At 39.5% G+C, this 18206-nt stretch overlaps 5 protein-coding genes across 5 annotated transcripts in view; 4 read left to right on the forward strand and 1 right to left on the reverse strand.

The window, feature by feature from the left end:
* The window catches only part of LOC105384906 (peroxidase), a 26467-nt gene extending 21563 nt beyond the window's left edge, over nt 1-4904 (forward strand). The window contains exons 8-14 of the mRNA XM_011555197.3: nt 289-367; nt 680-825; nt 1148-1389; nt 1697-1829; nt 2002-2464; nt 2758-2904; nt 3293-4904. Of these exons, the coding sequence (XP_011553499.2) occupies nt 289-367; nt 680-825; nt 1148-1389; nt 1697-1829; nt 2002-2464; nt 2758-2904; nt 3293-3434 (1352 nt within the window). The 3' untranslated portion in view covers nt 3435-4904. The remainder of the gene's footprint in view (nt 1-288; nt 368-679; nt 826-1147; nt 1390-1696; nt 1830-2001; nt 2465-2757; nt 2905-3292) is intronic.
* LOC119694199 (MATH and LRR domain-containing protein PFE0570w-like) lies at nt 4273-7049 on the forward strand. Its single transcript, XM_048621845.1, has 2 exons — nt 4273-4278; nt 5091-7049. The coding sequence occupies exons 1-2, from the start codon at nt 4273-4275 to the stop codon at nt 7047-7049; spliced, it is 1965 nt and encodes a 654-aa protein (XP_048477802.1).
* A 1684-nt stretch (nt 7050-8733) lies between these two features.
* LOC105384904 (prefoldin subunit 6) lies at nt 8734-9464 on the forward strand. The gene has a single exon (XM_011555196.3). The coding sequence runs from the start codon at nt 8885-8887 to the stop codon at nt 9251-9253; it is 369 nt and encodes a 122-aa protein (XP_011553498.1). The 5' UTR covers nt 8734-8884; the 3' UTR covers nt 9254-9464.
* Nucleotides 9465-9783: 319 nt separating this feature from the next.
* Nucleotides 9784-14211, reverse strand: LOC105384903 (testin). Its single transcript, XM_038119748.2, has 6 exons — nt 14050-14211; nt 13845-13974; nt 13505-13657; nt 13219-13298; nt 12153-12311; nt 9784-11806 (listed from the first exon to the last, which is right to left on the reverse strand). The coding sequence occupies exons 2-6, from the start codon at nt 13972-13974 to the stop codon at nt 10280-10282; spliced, it is 2049 nt and encodes a 682-aa protein (XP_037975676.2). The 5' UTR covers nt 14050-14211; the 3' UTR covers nt 9784-10279.
* A 310-nt stretch (nt 14212-14521) lies between these two features.
* On the forward strand, nt 14522-17814 carry LOC105384902 (ras-related C3 botulinum toxin substrate 1). The gene is made up of 6 exons (XM_011555194.3): nt 14522-14682; nt 14785-14900; nt 14986-15135; nt 15500-15582; nt 15875-16035; nt 16378-17814. The coding sequence occupies exons 2-6, from the start codon at nt 14785-14787 to the stop codon at nt 16453-16455; spliced, it is 588 nt and encodes a 195-aa protein (XP_011553496.1). The 5' UTR covers nt 14522-14682; the 3' UTR covers nt 16456-17814.
* Nucleotides 17815-18206: the final 392 nt, after the last annotated feature.

The following is an 18206-nucleotide window of genomic DNA, read 5'->3' on the forward strand; positions in this document are numbered from 1 at the left end:
AATAATTAATCTAACTTTGATAGCTGGTTGTTTATTTATGAGAGTATTTAACCGTCAGTAAAGCTATAAATAAGAGCGAGTAATGTAATCTGGCGAATGAAATAAAGTGGTGTGTGTCAAACCGTATGTTAAACGGGGTTCAATTATCAGTTGCCCTGCAGTTTACTTCGAGAGTAAGGACCTAAGAACCTAATTACGCACTGGCAATTTACGTGTCAATTTACGAGACCTGTCAGTTTAGTGGTATTACGAAGAAATAATCTCTAATATTGGCCGTTTATCTCGCAGGCTCCAGGGTGCCGTTCAACACACTGACCGGCGCTATCGATGGCAACACAGTTTACGGAGTAACTGAGAAGTTCGCAAGGTAAGTCTTCGAATCTATTCCAGGAAGATATTCTCACAAGCATAATAATACCATAGCAGATTCGACTCGAGATTGAAAGAAAACTTTATGGAAAAGTCTCGTTTTAGAATTTTATAAATCTCTTGATATACCCCTTGATATATACCAGAATCTATAGAATAAAAGAGCCTTATGTCCCTGATTAGGGTCCCAGGACCTGATGATGATAGAATAATCAGACATAATTATATAGCGCTTAAACTATCATCCCTATAACAGCACGTCCCTTTTCGCACCACCACAAACCGCATCTAAACTCCCGTTTCCCCACAGGAAGCTGCGCACGGGCTACGGCGGTCTGCTGCGCATGAACCCCGTGTTCAAGGAGTACGGGCTCAAGGACCTGCTGCCGCTCAAGCTGGACATCCCCGACGAAGGCTGCACGCGGCCCAACAAGAACATGTACTGCTTTGAAGCTGGTAAGTTGTGTATCCTTCTCTGCAGTGCTTTCTTTCAATTGTTTAATAGGTATACCGGTCAACAAGTCTGACTTTAGGTTTTCTTCTTCATCGTGCCATCATAATTCAAATGCAATGCCCATTAAATAAGTGGCAGTTCCTACGGGAACATAACAATCTTTATCTACTTAATGTAAAATGTTTACCGTAAAACCTAGGAGAGTACCAGTGCGCATTATGAGATTTATGAGCCAAAACAACTCTGAAAAGTTTACCTGACTTTCCTTTACCATGTTTTGTAACACACCTCATCTACCTATCACTAACCTCCTTCCCCCTGCAGGTGAGATCCGAGTGAACGAGCAGCTAGTCCTCACCGTCATGCACACGCTGATGGCTCGCGAGCACAACCGCGTGGCGGAAGGCCTGGCCGCCGTCAACCCGCACTGGGACGACGAGACGCTGTTCCAGGAGGCACGGCGCATCAACATCGCCGAGATACAGCATATCACGTACAATGAGTTCCTGCCGATATTGTTGGGCAAGGATGTCATGGAGAAGTTCGGGCTTGTGTTGGAGAAGGATGTAAGTGGTTTTGAAGATGTTTTGGCTGTTGGAAGTCTGATTTCATGGGTGCCATAGTTTTTGCTATTATTGTGGCTTTACGACCTTTTCAATGATACCAAACTTTGGTGCTCAATAATACTACCGCTATTAGAAAGTACTAGAGTACTTAGGTACCGCATGATAGAGTTTCAGCGAGTCCTTCTTACTCTGAATTTTTTTCATTCGCATAATCAAAATCATGTACCTAGTATTTATAATCAAAATCATGTACCTAGTATTTTTTTAAGATGTAGGTATGCATGTATAATTATTTGTGTTATTTCAGGGCTACTGGGACGGATACGATCCCAACGTGAACCCCGATGTCATTGACGGATTCGCGGCCGCCGCTTACCGTTTCGGACACTCGCTTCTGCCCACAGCTGTGGAGCGTTGGTCGAAGGCTCACAAATTCATTGGTAAGAAAGCTGCTAAACTATCTATGCTATCGTACGTTTGGTTGAAAAACCTCATAACTCTGTTGTAGATGGGTTTCACATGATTGGATTGATTGATTTTACAAATAGACAACAATTATAAAAGTTATTTAACCGTTCATTATAATATAATTAAATCTTAATGTATTTTCAGCATCTAAGAGGCTGTCAGACCTGATTCGTCGACCATACGACCTGTACAGAGCCGGCGTCCTGGACGAATACGTGATGGGTCTCATGAACCAAGTTGCCCAGGCTATGGACGACTCCATCACACAGGAGGTCACCAACCACTTGTTCAAGAAGGTCGGCGCCCGCTTCGGAATGGACCTCGTATCCTTCAACATGCAAAGAGGCCGAGAGTTTGGTCTCCCTGGCTACATGGAGTTCAGGAAGTTCTGTGGTCTCTCCGGAGCGGATTCCTTCCAGGACCTGTTCGGGTCTATGCCTAACGAGACGGTGCGCAAGTACGAGTCGATCTTCGAGCACCCTGTAGACGTGGACCTGTGGTCGGGAGGCGTGTCCGAGCGGCCTCTGCCGGGCTCCATGCTGGGACCTACCTTCGCCTGCGTCATCGCCACACAGTTCTCTTACTCGAGAAGAGGAGACAGATTTTGGTAAGACTTGTTTCTTTTGTGCCATATATAAAGCTGCATATGATGTTGCTGGAACGCTGGCCACGCAGGGCAGATTTTGTAATTCAGACAAGACATATACATAGGTACATAAACGCTCATGGCGAGAGGAGGAAATACAATCTGTTCTGTGCTGTGCTCAATACTCAATAATTTATTGAATCCATAAGCTGCGCAGCCAGCGTCCCATAGCATACGCCTTGCCTTACCTATTCCATACATTCTCTCCATTATATCCACACTTCATGTGCTAACACTACTTTCCTTCCCTCCAGGTTCGAGTTACCCAACCAGCCGTCGTCGTTCACCCCCGAACAGCTGGCAGAGCTGCGCAAGGCGCGCCTGGCCCGCGTCATCTGTGACAACACGGACATCATCGACACCGTGCAGCTCTACCCGATGGTGCTGCCGGACCATGAGCTGTGAGTAAAGTTATCTTGTTACTTGAATACCTTCTGCTATAGTATGTCGAGAGCAATGAATCCTACTATTATAAACGGGAAAGTTTGTAAGTATGGATTGATGAATGGATGGATGTTTGGTACTCTTTCATGAGAAAACCGCTGGAATATTTTAAATTAAATTACCTAGGCATAATTTAAGTACGTAGTATAAGCTGACGCCCTGTATTATCACAAGGCTAGGCTACTTTTCATCTCGGAATACCCACCAGAAAAAACGTTTGAAAACGAAAAGTGAAGCTTGCGCGAAATGCCAATCAATCACAAATGAAAACTTTGAGGGCAGTATTTGTATCACATAATTGCTGTCAATAATTAGTAAGGTTCTAATTCATTATTTCCTCCCCAGCAACCCTCGCGTACCGTGCCGCAGCGGCATCATCCCCTCGATAGACTTCAGCAAGTGGGCCGAGCCGCCCCCGGCCTTCGCTACCAGCGCCAAGCAGTTCGTGAGTAACTTCGCCTACAACCCCTACACGGGCAAGAAGTAGAGAAGTACACCCACGAAGTAGAAGCACGAAGGGGGCCAATGTCGGGGTCACTCTAGATTACGGAAAACGAAGATTTGAAACGGTACTGCGTATAAGACGAATCTTCCTCGTTGTGTTCAAAGTACCGATTGTATGATAGCTCTCGTTCGTTCGTTTTTCGTCAAGATAGAGTAACCCTCCCGGTGATTATTCTTAGTAGTCATACATGTAGAACTAAGTGTATGGTTAGTAGGAATATGGGATTGTAGATTGTCTTCGTTTATTTCTTAACAGCCGGAGTTGGCCCCCTAGAGACACAGCACCAGTGTATTTATTAATTAGAGTAGTACCGAATAGTCATCTGTTTAAGTAGCTCACAGTTTTCGTAGCATCAGTTTTATACCTACACCTTTTATAATGCACACTTTGTACTTAGTTGGTATTTTGTTTTTTCATATCACCTTTACCTATGTCACTATTTATAAGTCCATACAATGATATTATATACGACCATACCACTGTAAAAATACATTTATCGAAGTTTTATCTTCTAAGTACTTCATCTTGTAGAAATACCTACCATAAAATTCATTTATTAATAAGTTAAAAATAAGCCTAGAGTCTATTTTAAGTTCTCATCACTGCCAAGTAATTTTATGAGATAATTTAGTATGGTTTTACGGTCTCTTTATGAAAATTGTACAAATTACTATGAGTTAAGTGGGAGGCCACACGCTTAAATGCCATAACATTTTGTACTTATATGAAACACTTGCTTACGTACCTATACTGTGAAAAACAGTACATGCGTTTAGATAAACTTGTTACCCATGTTAAATTATTATTTTTCCTGTGTATTATGCTTGTACAGAAAACCCCGTCTGGGACAAGTTTCGCTAAACGCAGTGTAGATTTAGTATTTTCTCATTAAATTGAACATCCTTCAATTATTCCTATAAGCAAATGCCATCCATTAAATTTCATAAAGGTAAGCAGTCCCTTACTTGCCTACAGTGTAGCCCTATAAAAACCTTGTTGTTGATCCGTTATTGTTAATGCCAATATGCTTTTACAGTTTTTTACTATAATATTTTGCTAGATTGTATTCCCTTCTTAATTGAAAACCATAAACCTTTTGTATAAACCTACTTGTTAATTTTAATTTATTTTTAGTCATGCAAATCGATAGGTATTTAGTCTCATCTACATTAGTTTTTCAGTATAGTGCCCCTACATTTTATGGCGTAGGTCACTTTATGACTATTTGACATTCATAATAGAATAACGACGGGATGGCGTTGTGTTTAACGCTGAATATTTTCCTGAACATCGTCGTGGGTACTATTATCTACCTACTTTAATTAAATTCACTACTACAGCAAACTACCTACGTATCATTTAATTTTACGGCATCTATTGTATACCCTTGTAAAAAACCTGCATTGTAATGTAAATACAAGTAAAATTTAATAAATTTTAGATTGTAGAATAGAAAGTTGTTTTATTTAGTTTTGTGAGTAGCTAGACCAGGTAGTAGCCACCAGCACAATTAGAAGAAACGTAGGAAGTTCACAAGTTAAGGTACCTAATAAATCTACTAATTACTACGAACTAATTACTACGAACTGTCTTCTACCTACACAATACAATACAACATTTATTTTAACAACTTTCCAGGTGACAGAGGCAGTATTCGAAAACAAAAATATTACAGATAGATCAAATGATAATATTACTTTAAATGGCGATGAAACACGTGTAAAACACAATTGCTCAAGCTGCACGCCAGAACCACTTAACTACAACGAAAACTCCACGAAAAATATTAATGAAACATTAAACTCCATTCAAATAGAAAAACCAGCGACATCGTCATCCACAAATAAAGAAGCTTATAGTGGGCCCGTACTGAAATACTTTTCAAAGAATAATACTATAGCGGATAAGCAAAAATCTAAAGGTCATTCAAAAAATAGCATCACTAGAAAAAGAAGATCAGCAAACTACAAAAGTAATCCTGCATTGATAGTAGATTACGAAACATCGCACACCCTGGGTACGTCTCAAAATGAAAACCCTGTCGGCCGCACGGGAAACAGATATATTAAAGGATCAGATTTGGCCGACTTCAGCATCCAAACTCTACATAGCGATGGGCTATCTACAAGTGACCCATTAGTAAAAGAAAATGACCAAGAAAGGCCGCTCCAAGGGCCCCCTGAAAGCTCAGAAAATGTACACGATAATAATTCAGCATCGTCAGGAGAGGGTGAAGACAATCGTAATAACTACGACAATAAATCGCTATCCGGTGAAGTCAGCAGTGAACGAAATGCGGAGAGCATCGTAAATTCGCCCAATACATCAGAGGATGATGAAAGTGATACAAACAAATCTCCTGAAATTGAATACCCCATTAAAAGTGAAGATAAAGTCGAACATAGGTCTCGAAATGATGATGCTGATGATTCAGTGGAAGAATCCGATGAAAGACCTAATGAGAATTATAAGGATAAATTAAGAACTTCCAAAGACTTTGAAAGTAATGAAAATGATTCTAGCAATGAACAGAAAAATCATTCTTTAGAAAAATCATTAACTAAACCTGAACATGAACACTTTAAAAATAAATACGATGAAGTGTCTGATAATAAACGACATGAAAATTATGAACACCGTTCGTCTGATGAAGAATCAGACAATGTTTCTGTACCAGAGAGTGAGGAAAATTCCAGCATCGAAAAAAGTCATGCTAAATTTAATGCTGGTGAAGTCAAACCAGTAGTAGAAATTAATAATGGTAGTAACGAGTCAAGTGAAGAAGCCGACGAGGAAGACCATCAAAAAGTAATTGCAAATGACGATAGCGTAGAAACATTTGTTAACAATCCGAAAGATACAAAAATTACAGAAAACAGTAGAGGTAAAACCAAGGAGAGTTTAAAACAAGATTTCGAACGTATACCGTTAGATTATAATCATGATGAAAAGTCTAATGAAGACAGTTCCGATCCAACTAATAACAGTTCTCCTAATAAAATTCGCAAACCTGTACAAAACAATCCGGCAGAAGGGAGCCATAAAGAACGCTTCGACGAAAATTTAAATATTAAATTCGATGATGTAAGTATTAAACTACCAGAAATAATTCTTCCTGATGATATATTGGTAAACGCTTATGAAGAACCTAATAAATCTAATGAAAACTTATCGGACACGAAAAATGAAGAATCTTCGAAAGAAGTAGAAGGAGATAACGATGATCAAAATGATGACAGTGAAGATCCACATGACGTGATTGATCATGAACACTATCGTCATGACTTAAGTCCTTATAAAGAGAGATTAATACTGAACAATAAAAATACACACAAAAAGAAAGAAGACCAAGTGGAAGATGACAGTTCTGCAGACCTGTATGAGAAGTTTGTGCGAGAAAGATTTGGCAAACGAGGATCATTTGAAAAACGATCGGAACAACTACAAGAACACAAATACGAACCAGTCGACCCTCAGCTGCATGAAACGGTACAGAAAATATTGAAAAAGACTGACACAACTAGAAAACAGGCCGAAAAAAGTGATGACCCTAAAGCCAGTTACTTGTGGACTCTAGAATATGGAGAAAAACTATAGAATACAAAAACTTAACTAGTTTTGTAATGTTAGTAAGGTAGTTATTATAATATTATAAAAGTTCAATAAAATTATAACATTTAATTATTGTTTTTTAACCTGAACACTTGAATAGCTAAACTTGAAAACGTAAGTAAATAGGTGGTACCTACACTTACATTAATAATTATTTTATAAATATATTTTATAAATATATTTTATACTTAATATTTATTATTAAAATCTTTTTCTATATCGATTGGGATGTAACTAGACTACCCACCGCTTCCAAATAAGTTTTCCAAGATTCTACCCCTCCGTCAATTTTTCGGAACTTTCCAAGGTCTGATGATGTATTGGACATTCATATACCTCGACATTCTTGGGTGCACGTGGTTGGGTGCTAGGCTATGTAGGATGTGCATTGTGCACACTGACAGGTACAGATAGTTGAATTTCACTCTCCCAACCTACCCTATCCTTATGGAAACTGCAGGTAGATCCAAGGGCGTACCCAGGATTTCAGCTAGGGGGGGGCAGCTCATACCTGTTCCGGAAGATGGTCAGTCAGGTATATTGAAACATTATAGATAAAAGAATATTAAATCAAAATATCTGACTGAGAAAAAAAGATATTTTGTTTCAAAAACTTCATTTTGCGCAAAGTAAGTAACACGTTTTTAATTACTACTTGGCAGGAAAATTTACGTTTATTTTATCTTCTAGGGGGGGGCAGCAGCCCCCCCCCCCCCCCCCCCTGCTCCTACCTGGGTACGCCCTTGGGTAGATCAGGGTATGTGGGTACTAGCCGGTGACTTATTGTGTCATCTGCTTACCTCAACGTCCAAACTCGCCCCACTTCGTCAAGTCCCAGCCAGTTGATAACTATTATCCTGCCAACTAGCAAAAGTCCGCTGCGTACTTCACGCGTACACCACGGAAAATCAGCCACTCACCATGGAAGAGGTCAAACACGCATGTCGCTAGCCGGAAAATCGTCCCTACCATACGAGGTACGTACGTTTTTTTTTTTAGCTACTTACATAAAGTTTCATAAAGTGTACCTACAGCGACTTCAGTCATCGCTGTACATGTGAAGCCCTGAAACCTCGTAAAATGCTATTTACGCCATCAACTCCACCGTCAGTCGCCAGTTCCACTTGAGCTCCGTAGTACTGAACCTGCAGTAAAATGATAAAAAAGTGTACCTAACTACCTACCTAGTTAATACAATAGTAGGTAGGTACCTACTTACCATGAAATTGAATTTCGTGTTGCCTTTATTATTCCTCATTGGAAAATCTCCATGCTACCCAGCATATTTCATAATTAAGTACCTAATCATAATAATCAATCGCAGCATAAGCCAAGCCTTTCCCAAGAAGCGCGACAAGACTCTGTCCTCGCTCTGCCTCATCCAGCCAGAACCGACCACTTATGGCTGGTCTAAGTTCATCGGTCCAGGGAGCTGCGATGCTACGCTTGCCCGTGCCCGTTTGTGGTATCTATTTCTATTGGCTGACTCGAGAACTCCCCCTTTATTACTTTACTCTTTGCTCGAGATCGAGAACGAGAACTCCATAGAGAAAATAAACTAACTCGTTTATCGAGGCATCCGCCCCCTTAAGGCGTCGTTGTGTGTCGGCGCCTTTATTACAGAAATTATTCTGACAACCTGACATTTGCCAACCACAGAATATCTAGCCCAGAAAAAATAAAACATAACCTCACACAAACCTATCGCCCATAAAATTGAAATTTTGGATATTGGAAATAAACTATCATCACGAGATTTGCGAGGGCGTTTAATATTTGTGAAACGATTTAACATTGTGAGTCTACAAACACCTTTTAAAATGGCCGAAGAAATCCAAAAGAAGTTACAGAAAGAGTTGGAAGTATTCAATGGTTTCCAAAAGGAATATCACAAAGCAGTAGCACTAAAGCAACAGTTAGATAGTCAGTTGAATGAAAATAAGGTAGTGAAAGAGGAATTGCAGCTGTTGAAGAAGGATTCGGAAGTTTACAAACTTATTGGTCCGGTTTTAGTGAAACAAGAGCTGGAGGATGCAAGGCAAAATGTTGCAAAGCGAATGGAATATATTACTAAAGAAATGAAGCGAACTGATGATCATATATCTGCATTGGAAAATAAACAAGAAGCCTCACAGGAGAACCTCAACAAACTAAAGAATGATCTTGGCAAAATAAAGTTGAAAGCCTAATGTGTTCTTGCTAATAGACTTTGCCTTTGCTAAAATACCCTAATTTAAAGTCTTATAACACCAGCCCAAGAAGAAACCTACGGAATATCAATGAGGATAGATGAAGAACAAGATTGTTTTTGGGCTCAACTGAAATTTTCTAATAATCATATTGCTACCATACTACTAACAAATTTGTATTTCTAGTTATTAAACAATATTAATAACACCATCATTTTGTTTTAATATTTCTTCACATAGGTATATTATACCATTTAGATTCAGACATTCTGGGGCTGCTAATGTACTTGAATTTTTAAGCTTCTGTGTAGACTAGGATCAACCAAAGTGTATGGCTCGGTGCTATCAACCTTATATATTAAAACAGATATCCTTACCTTATTAGACAGATATCCAATGGATGTCAGACACAAAGAACATGTTCTGGAGCTCTTTGGGAGATGCCGGTCCAGCAGCTAATATATGTGTAATATATGAATGATATGTGTATATAATTATTGTGTGGTTTGTTCAGTTAATAAAATAAGCTTTTGTATATCTGTATACTGTCATTTATTATGTAATGGCACTTTTATACAAAATATTATTTTCTTTATCACATATAGCTCAATCTATAAAAAATATTGATTATTTTTAACACAGTTTACAAGGCTTGTAGACAATATTATAGCCAAGTTTGCAATACATACTTAAATTCTAATTATATTTAAGTATTATAATAAAAATAGTAAATGCTTTTTTTCTTTTAGCTACTATTATAATGCTAGAAGATGTATAATAGGAATGTTGTTTGGACCACTTTACTAGGTAAGTACACAAAATTATGCACCAAACATGTACATTAATTGCACTTTGTGACAATACAAAAATAGACTCCCATAATAAGTAGGTATATCATTTTGGCACATTTTATCCTAAAATATTTTACTCCTATCATATAAAAATACTATAATATAAAAAATATTTTCATCAATCTATTACACAAGGGTTTCAAATACGAAAATATAAATAAAATGATCTAGCAATTCAACTCTTGATCTTGCTCTGGACGCACGGCACGGAGCAGAAGGGCATGTCCTGCTTGACGACGAAGCGTCCGCTGAGCAGACTCTTCCCGCACGCGCGGCCCGAGCACACGAAGCAGGCGGCGTGCCAGTGCGCCGCGCCCCACGACACGCCCTGCTGCTCCGGCCCGATCACCCCCGAGCACGCGCGGCACCGCTCCGCGTAGAACTGATCGTAGCATGTCAAACACACGGGCAGGCCGGTCCGGTCGTCCGGCACGTACTTCTGGCCGCCCAGCGGCGCGTCGCAGTGGTAGCAGCAGAAGTGCTGCACGTGGAAGGCGCGGCCCTCCGCCGCCGTGTAGGGCCGCGTGAACACCAGCTCGTCGCAGCCGGCGCAGCGCGGCACGTCCAGCGCCGCCGCCAGGTCGCGCGCGCAGTAGATCTCGCCGCGGTGGAAGAAGTACACGAGGTCGGCCAGCAGCTCCCCGCAGCCCACGCACGTGAAGCACTGCGGGTGCCACACGGCCGAGCCGCCCGCGCGCTCCGCCTTCACCGCCACCGAGCCCGCGAACATCGGCTGCCGGCAGCGCTGGCACGGCACGCCCTCGTTGTACAGCTTGCGGTTGAACTCCACCTCCTCGGGGCTGAGATCCATGGACGTGAGCTGGTCGATCAGGGGGTCGATGGAGTCGTCGTAGCTCGCGGCGTAGTCCGGGGGGGGCGGGAGGGCGCCGGGGTAGGTGTGGTAGTTGGGCGGCGGCGCGTCCTCGCCGGAGTGCGAGCGCAGGTAGTCGCGCAGCGGCGCCGTCTTCTGCGGCTCCTGCTGGTTGGTCGTGCTGGTCGACGTCGAGTACTGAGGGCTGATCTTAGTGGAGCAGATAGTGCCGCTCGTCTCAGGCGTTGTCACCTCGTGTTTCCAGCTCCAAATCTCTCCATTCGGAGCGAAAATTGTCCCCTTTTGAATGCGACTGTCCAGAAACTTGGCGGCGCCCATGATGTTGTTGTTGGCCGAGGACCACAAGTCCGGCATGGCCTGCGCGCTGAGCGCCTGGCTCGCGAACTCGTTCGTCTCCTCCTGGAACTGCGCGTTCTTATTGTACTCATCCCGGAACAGCTTAATCGGCTGCAAGTACACATCAGAATGCACGGGGATATTCAAATCGGCCAGGTTCTTGAACAACTTATCATAGACGGGGCCGTGTTCGACTGCGCTCTTGATGCGATCGGACTCTATCTTCATATTTACCAGTTTATCGACAACGCCGCGGCTTAATACCGAACTCGTCTTATAATCGGGCAGATTAGCGGCACTGCTCACGACATTCCCTTGGGAGTCAAGCACGAGTTTCTTATCTGAGGCGTTTTTGGGCACGATGTTGTACTTGACGCCGCGACAGAGGTTGGAGATCTTGAGCGGGAGTGCGTATGAGCGCGGCGCGTGGCTGCGGGCGGTCTCCACGAGGCACACGTCGCCCGTCTGCAGCGGCGCCACGCGGACCACGCTGCCCACGCCCACCACGTGGTCCTTGATGCGGCTGATGTACTCCTGGAAACGGTCAATTAATGTGTTAGTGGGTAAGAGGAACGAATTCATAGTGAGTCAGTCCTTTAAACAAAGGGAACATGAGTTGACAGGTACATATTTTATTTCATTGTTCTACTAAAGGCTTTTACATAATGCTGCGATACGACGCGACGTCACAATCGTCGCATCGTTTACTACACCATCTCATCGTCGTAAGCCTGTAATAATCTGCTTATTATGACATAGTATGTGTTGTGCTCTGTCACTTGCATAGTTGCATTATCGCACACAGCGGTACGACTAGTATTAGCCTGCTGGCATCATGGACACGACTTAAGAGGCAACATAAAAAAATATTAATACATACGGTATGCTCAGACTTCTCTTGGTCAGTGGCGTGCGCGCGCACTTCCGGCGCGACGTCGTGTGGAGGCAGCTGCGTGCGGAGCTGCGCGCGGCGCCGGCGAGCCCCCGCCGAGCCCGCCACCGGCGCCAGCGCGCCCAGGCACGACATGTACTCCGATACCTAATAATAATAATAATATAATATGTGGGGACATCTCACACACGGCCATAGGACCCCAAGCTAGGCAGAGCCTGTGTTATGGGTATCAGACAGCTGATATATCTACACAAATAGATAGATAGATACATACTAAATATAAATATCAACAACCTGGGGAACACCGTTACTTATTTATTGTATTCGGAAAAGTAGAGTATTACAATGTTGGGTAATAGATGTTAAAATAAATAACAGTTAGTCATTGAAAGTTTTTTACTGGTAGGTAATAGAGTTGTTAGAGATATTTGGAAAAAGTCGTGATTAGTATCTATATAATATTAATAACAATATGTGGTAAGTACATTCTCATCACACGCGGCCATTGGACCCCAAGCTAGTCAGAGCCTCTGTAATATAGGTATAGAACAGCTGGAGCACAAGCGTTTTTGCTTCACCATTCAACTCTGACTCATAATGACTCCAATGGTATTGCTATTGAGAGGGTCAAATCCTATGCAGTTTAAAATGGCTAATTTAGAGTAAATTGCTTGCCACAAACTCTGTATTACATAAACATAATATAACATTTAGGTTTCCCTTCCTAAAATAATCTTTCGCACAATATTCATTTTAACTTAGACTAGTCCAACACCCTTTCTTCATTGGAAGGAGTCCCGTGCCCCAGCAGTGGGGCAGCATGTGATGGCTCATGATGATGACAAATACAAATTGTGAAATAGGTAATTAGGTACTATTATGGCCTATTTAGATGGTACCATTTTTTTAAAGGTTCAAGAGAAAGGATTTAGTTAACAAAGTTTTTATTTGAATGAGGCTGGTGTAGCCGTTTAGGAACTAACATCCTCACAGATAATAGAATAGATGAGTCCTTGGCAAGTTTAATATTATATTTTATACAAATACATACCAATTCTGTTGATGCATTTGGAGGAGCCCAATCAAGTTTCACTGGATTATCAGCTACACCCCGAATCTTTATCAAGGGCACTGTGAATAAAATAGAATAATTTACATTATCTGTTACCTACAATATGCATGATTCATAAATAAATTGGACAAAAATACTTGAATTAAGTATACATTTTTTAGCATTAAATTGTACCAAAGAGTTATGAGTAGTTATGACATATATTGTAACTGATTCATACATGAATAACAGCTATTTATAGCTATCTAATATTATAAGAACTCACATATAGACTTCTTAGGCTTGGCTGTACCAAGCAGCTCAAACTGTGCCCACCCAGACAGGTCATCATCCTGAACATCATGGACATCCTTGCTGCAGTGGCACGCTCGGCAGACCTTGCGCCAGAAGTGGAGGTCCAGGCCCGGACAACCCGAACCTTAAAACCAGATATAAGCTCTTTTAGAGGTTTTGATAAATTACGATGTCATTTTATCAATTCACTTAAAGACTTGGACAAAGTCGAGAAATAAAGATTTGTATATCTAATAAAGTAATAAGATATCTTTAATCTAATTAAAATCTTATCTCAAGAGTAAAAACAACAGTTGCTATCGAGATCTTACCACAAGAGTTGCAAGGGGCCCCAGCGCCGCTATCGTGCCCCAGACGAGCTTTACTCAGCTTCTCCCGCTGGCTCTCGAGCTTGGACAACCAGGCCGGCGCCTCTGGAGTTTCCACACATGACTCACTCATCTGATAGGGAAAAACAATAGTGTAATATGTTAAGAGAACAAAGCCACGTATATTATTAAAACTATAGTACCTTACCTTACTGTTACTGCATCTAGAGAAGTCAAAGAAATCAAATTAAGCTAGTGCTAAAAGCACTTAGCTAAAACTTTTTCAATAAATTAATTTTGAATTAAAAATACACGCATAAAGCAAAGCAAATAAAAAAAACAATGAATGAAAATGAGTGAATGAAATGAAGTGTAAATTTAAAATGAATGAAGTAAATAAAATTGTCAAAAAGTAAGGTCACCTAAACTACTCTGTGGTCATGAATTCTTAGAATAATAATTAGGCTATTTACACACTCCGTACCGACGACGCACGTAGGTATGCGTTTTCACTGTGTCTATCTTCTATGAAAACGGAGATACTTAAAAGCAACTTGGGAAAAATATTTCGTAGCGACTCCGACGGTCAATCTCTCTTGAACCTACCACGAGAGTCTGTGTGTATATCGGAGACGCTGTAGGTGGTAATCTGTGTACCGGAATAAGAACCATTTTTTTTAATACTCTCATTTTTTTATTCATTCATTCATTCATCCATCTTTCAATTTTTAATGTGAATTTGTATTTTTATCGTGAATTTACTAAGCTTTTTATCAATATTTAGTTAAATACTTTCGATTAGATTGTATTTGTTGAATTTAGGTACCTTGACTTTTTTAAGGTAAATACTTTTTTGCAGTTTTAAAGTTTTCCTATGAGTCATAGTTTGTCTTGTTATTCTTCGTACCTTACCTACCTATTCAATGCAATTTGTTTTCATTAGATGTCTTCTGGGCGGCCAATTAAGTGTGTGGTGGTCGGTGACGGTACCGTCGGAAAGACGTGTATGTTAATATCTTACACAACTGATAGTTTTCCAGGAGAATATGTTCCTACAGTGTGAGTATGGTGAATTTATCTGCTTGATCAAGAAGTGATCCCTGCCACTAAACACAACTTCATCGATAATTTGCTGTTGTTACAGGTTTGACAATTATTCAGCTCCTATGGTGGTTGATGGTGTTGCAGTATCCTTGGGACTCTGGGACACTGCAGGGCAAGAAGACTATGACAGGCTGAGACCACTGAGCTATCCACAAACAGATGTCTTCCTTATATGCTTCAGTGTGACAAGGTACTTGAATCCAATCACTTTTATACTTATTGTACCTACCTTGATGAGTTACTTAAAATGGCATGGTTTCTATGCTATGTTTAATTATATTAAATAAATAAATTACATTTTTGTTCAACTGACAGACTTTTTAACAGGCGACTAAATATGTTTAATATTTGGTGAAAGTCCACCTTAGGGTGTATGAAAGGACTTCCAAATTATACTTTACAAGCATATGATCGCCGGTATATATGCCAATACCTTCCTCAGTCAGCAACTGACAACTGACAACTAATCTGACTGGCTAATTCTTATGTTGTGGTCACTAACTTTATGCTTTATAAAGTAAAGTGCTAACAATTTAAATTTTTATATGTTACAGTCCTTCTTCATATGAAAATGTGACTTCCAAATGGTACCCAGAAATCAAACACCACTGTCCTGATGCACCTATAATATTAGTTGGTAAGTTACAAGTTGTTTAACAACTCCCATCATTTGTTTACACTACCATGATATAAAATAGAACACTATTTTATTTGTAAATAATATCAGTAGATTTTTATGTGAAGCAGTTGATAAAAGTTCTTATTGGAATATAATAAATTTTCTATTATGAAACTTCAGACATGACAATTGGATTTCTGAATATGAGGAGCAGTTACCTCATGGCTTTGATATCTCAATGTTATGGTTATGACTATCTTTTTAAACAACTAGACATTCTGACAGTTAATGTTTGTGTGTTGTTTCTTAGGTACAAAAATAGATTTGCGGGATGACCGCGAGACCCTGAGCATGCTGGCCGAACAAGGAATGTCTCCATTGAAACGGGAACAAGGTCAGAAACTGGCCAACAAAATAAGAGCAGTGAAATACATGGAGTGCTCTGCATTAACACAACGTGGACTGAAACAGGTAATTATTGATCTTACTTTTTTTTATTAATTAGTGCTATGTGACATTGTAGGCCTGTGTGAAATTTCACTATACTTAACTATTTACCAAACATTTTATCAGTTAACTCTCTCACTATGTTTGCATTCCAATATGTACCTATTTAACATCATATAGTATGGGTATTCTTGGTCAGTTGTAGTAAAGATCTATCTCATCTATTACTTTATTATAGTGTAGGTAAAATTGTATAGTGCAAATATTTCAACTCTGTTTACATTACAGTTTACATTAACAAAAATAAATAAATAATAATTGTTTTGTAAATAGGTCTTAATGGACATTTGTTATGCATTCTTTCAGGTGTTTGACGAAGCGGTGCGCGCTGTGCTGCGGCCAGAACCTCAGAAGAGACACCAACGGAAGTGCTTAATCATGTAAATAACCTCACCATGAATCTCAATCAGCAGTAATAATATGTTTCTATACCATAATTAAGAACTCCTTTTAAACTATCCATTATTTTGATTTTACGACAGTTCTTTCATTAAGAAACAAAAACAATAGAAGAATTATGATTATATGTATAAATAATAAATGCCTCAACTGAACAACATTAACTGTGCCATATAATGAACAAAGTAGATTACAGTATCCAGGCTAGATTGCTACAGGTTTTGCCATGACATCGGAGTGAGTGTGATTCATCACAATTTTATTTGCATCTTTATTTTAAGGGAATGGTAATGCCAAAGATTTTTGAGTAGATATAAGTGAAATATAGTTTGTGATAAAAATATAATTTGTATAGAAACAAATTGTTACTGTTAACCAATTACTTGAATACTTACTGTTATTTTTTTAAATCCAAGATATAATTAATATTTGACATTGAGGAGATAAATTATATTCATAAGCTGACATAGTACCGTAAGGACTGACATTAGTGGCTAGTATAAAACATACTCAAACTACTAATTTGTGACGATAATTATTGTAGCATTTATTACCTGCATTCAATATATTATAGTACTATGTATATTTATTTAATTCTACATAGTAATACTATTCTTAATACTAAACAGCTTCTTTACAAAAACAATATGGATGGACCATGAGTCTGATTAAAGGGTATGAATCTTCCACACATTTCAGACTTACTGAAATTTCATGATTCTTTCTTTTCTTATTGTTAAGGTTAGTATAAAAGTAACATTATATGCCTGAATTGTAATTGTATAACTGCTCAGCTGCCTCATTAGTTGGCAGGTGGGTTCAACTCAAATGTAACTATAGACTGTCTGCAATCTCTCTTTATTATTATGGAAGTTAATTATTTGATGCTGAATATACAAATAGCCTAAGATGATGGAAACGCGTTATTCGGTGCTGATTTGCTAGAAAGTTTGTTCTTATCGTGAATATTATGCATTGATACCTAAATATTATTTATTTCAGTATTGTATTCTCATAGGCATGTGATGAATAGTGTGTTTTATAGTGATTTATTAAAGCGAAATATTTTTGTATTTAACATAAACTAGAAATACTATAACAAAGCATTTAGGAAGTATTGTACAATTATTATTTTATAACAAAGTAATTTGATAGGTACAGGTAATATGTACTGTTTGATTTATTTTGCAAACTGTGTAAAACTTCTAGACTGCTTCTATTTATAGGTCTAGCTTAATTGACCTTCTATGTAAATAACTTTCTTATTATTTGCGCAATTTATAGAATATTTTCAATTTGTGTACCGTATTGTAATGCACTTAAATAAATTATTGAATTTCTCAATACTTACTTTTAATTAACACAATACCCTGGCTGGTATTTCTAACAGGATAAGCCGCCTATATTGTACTCACATTCTACCTAAAGTCATGTCCACATTTGTATCTTATATCGGCCTTGGCCTGTGGTTCTGTGATGCACTGATGCACTACTGTAGGCCACGATCTTGATGTTAACACAATTTCGCATGGCTCATTCATATCTGACAAAACAGTCGTCCATCAGTGACGTCTAATACCTCTGCGTACGACGACATAGACCAACGTGGACTCAAGTGTGGCACCTCCACACCGGTGACGGAAGTTTGGCTACCACATTTACAAGCAGTACCATAAGTACCTATACATTTTTGTACCTTGTCATTATAACAGCGAGTATCTTTCAGAAACGCTATC

This window comes from Plutella xylostella, chromosome 6 (assembly GCF_932276165.1).
Source record: "Plutella xylostella chromosome 6, ilPluXylo3.1, whole genome shotgun sequence".
NCBI classification, from domain to species: domain Eukaryota; kingdom Metazoa; phylum Arthropoda; class Insecta; order Lepidoptera; family Plutellidae; genus Plutella; species Plutella xylostella.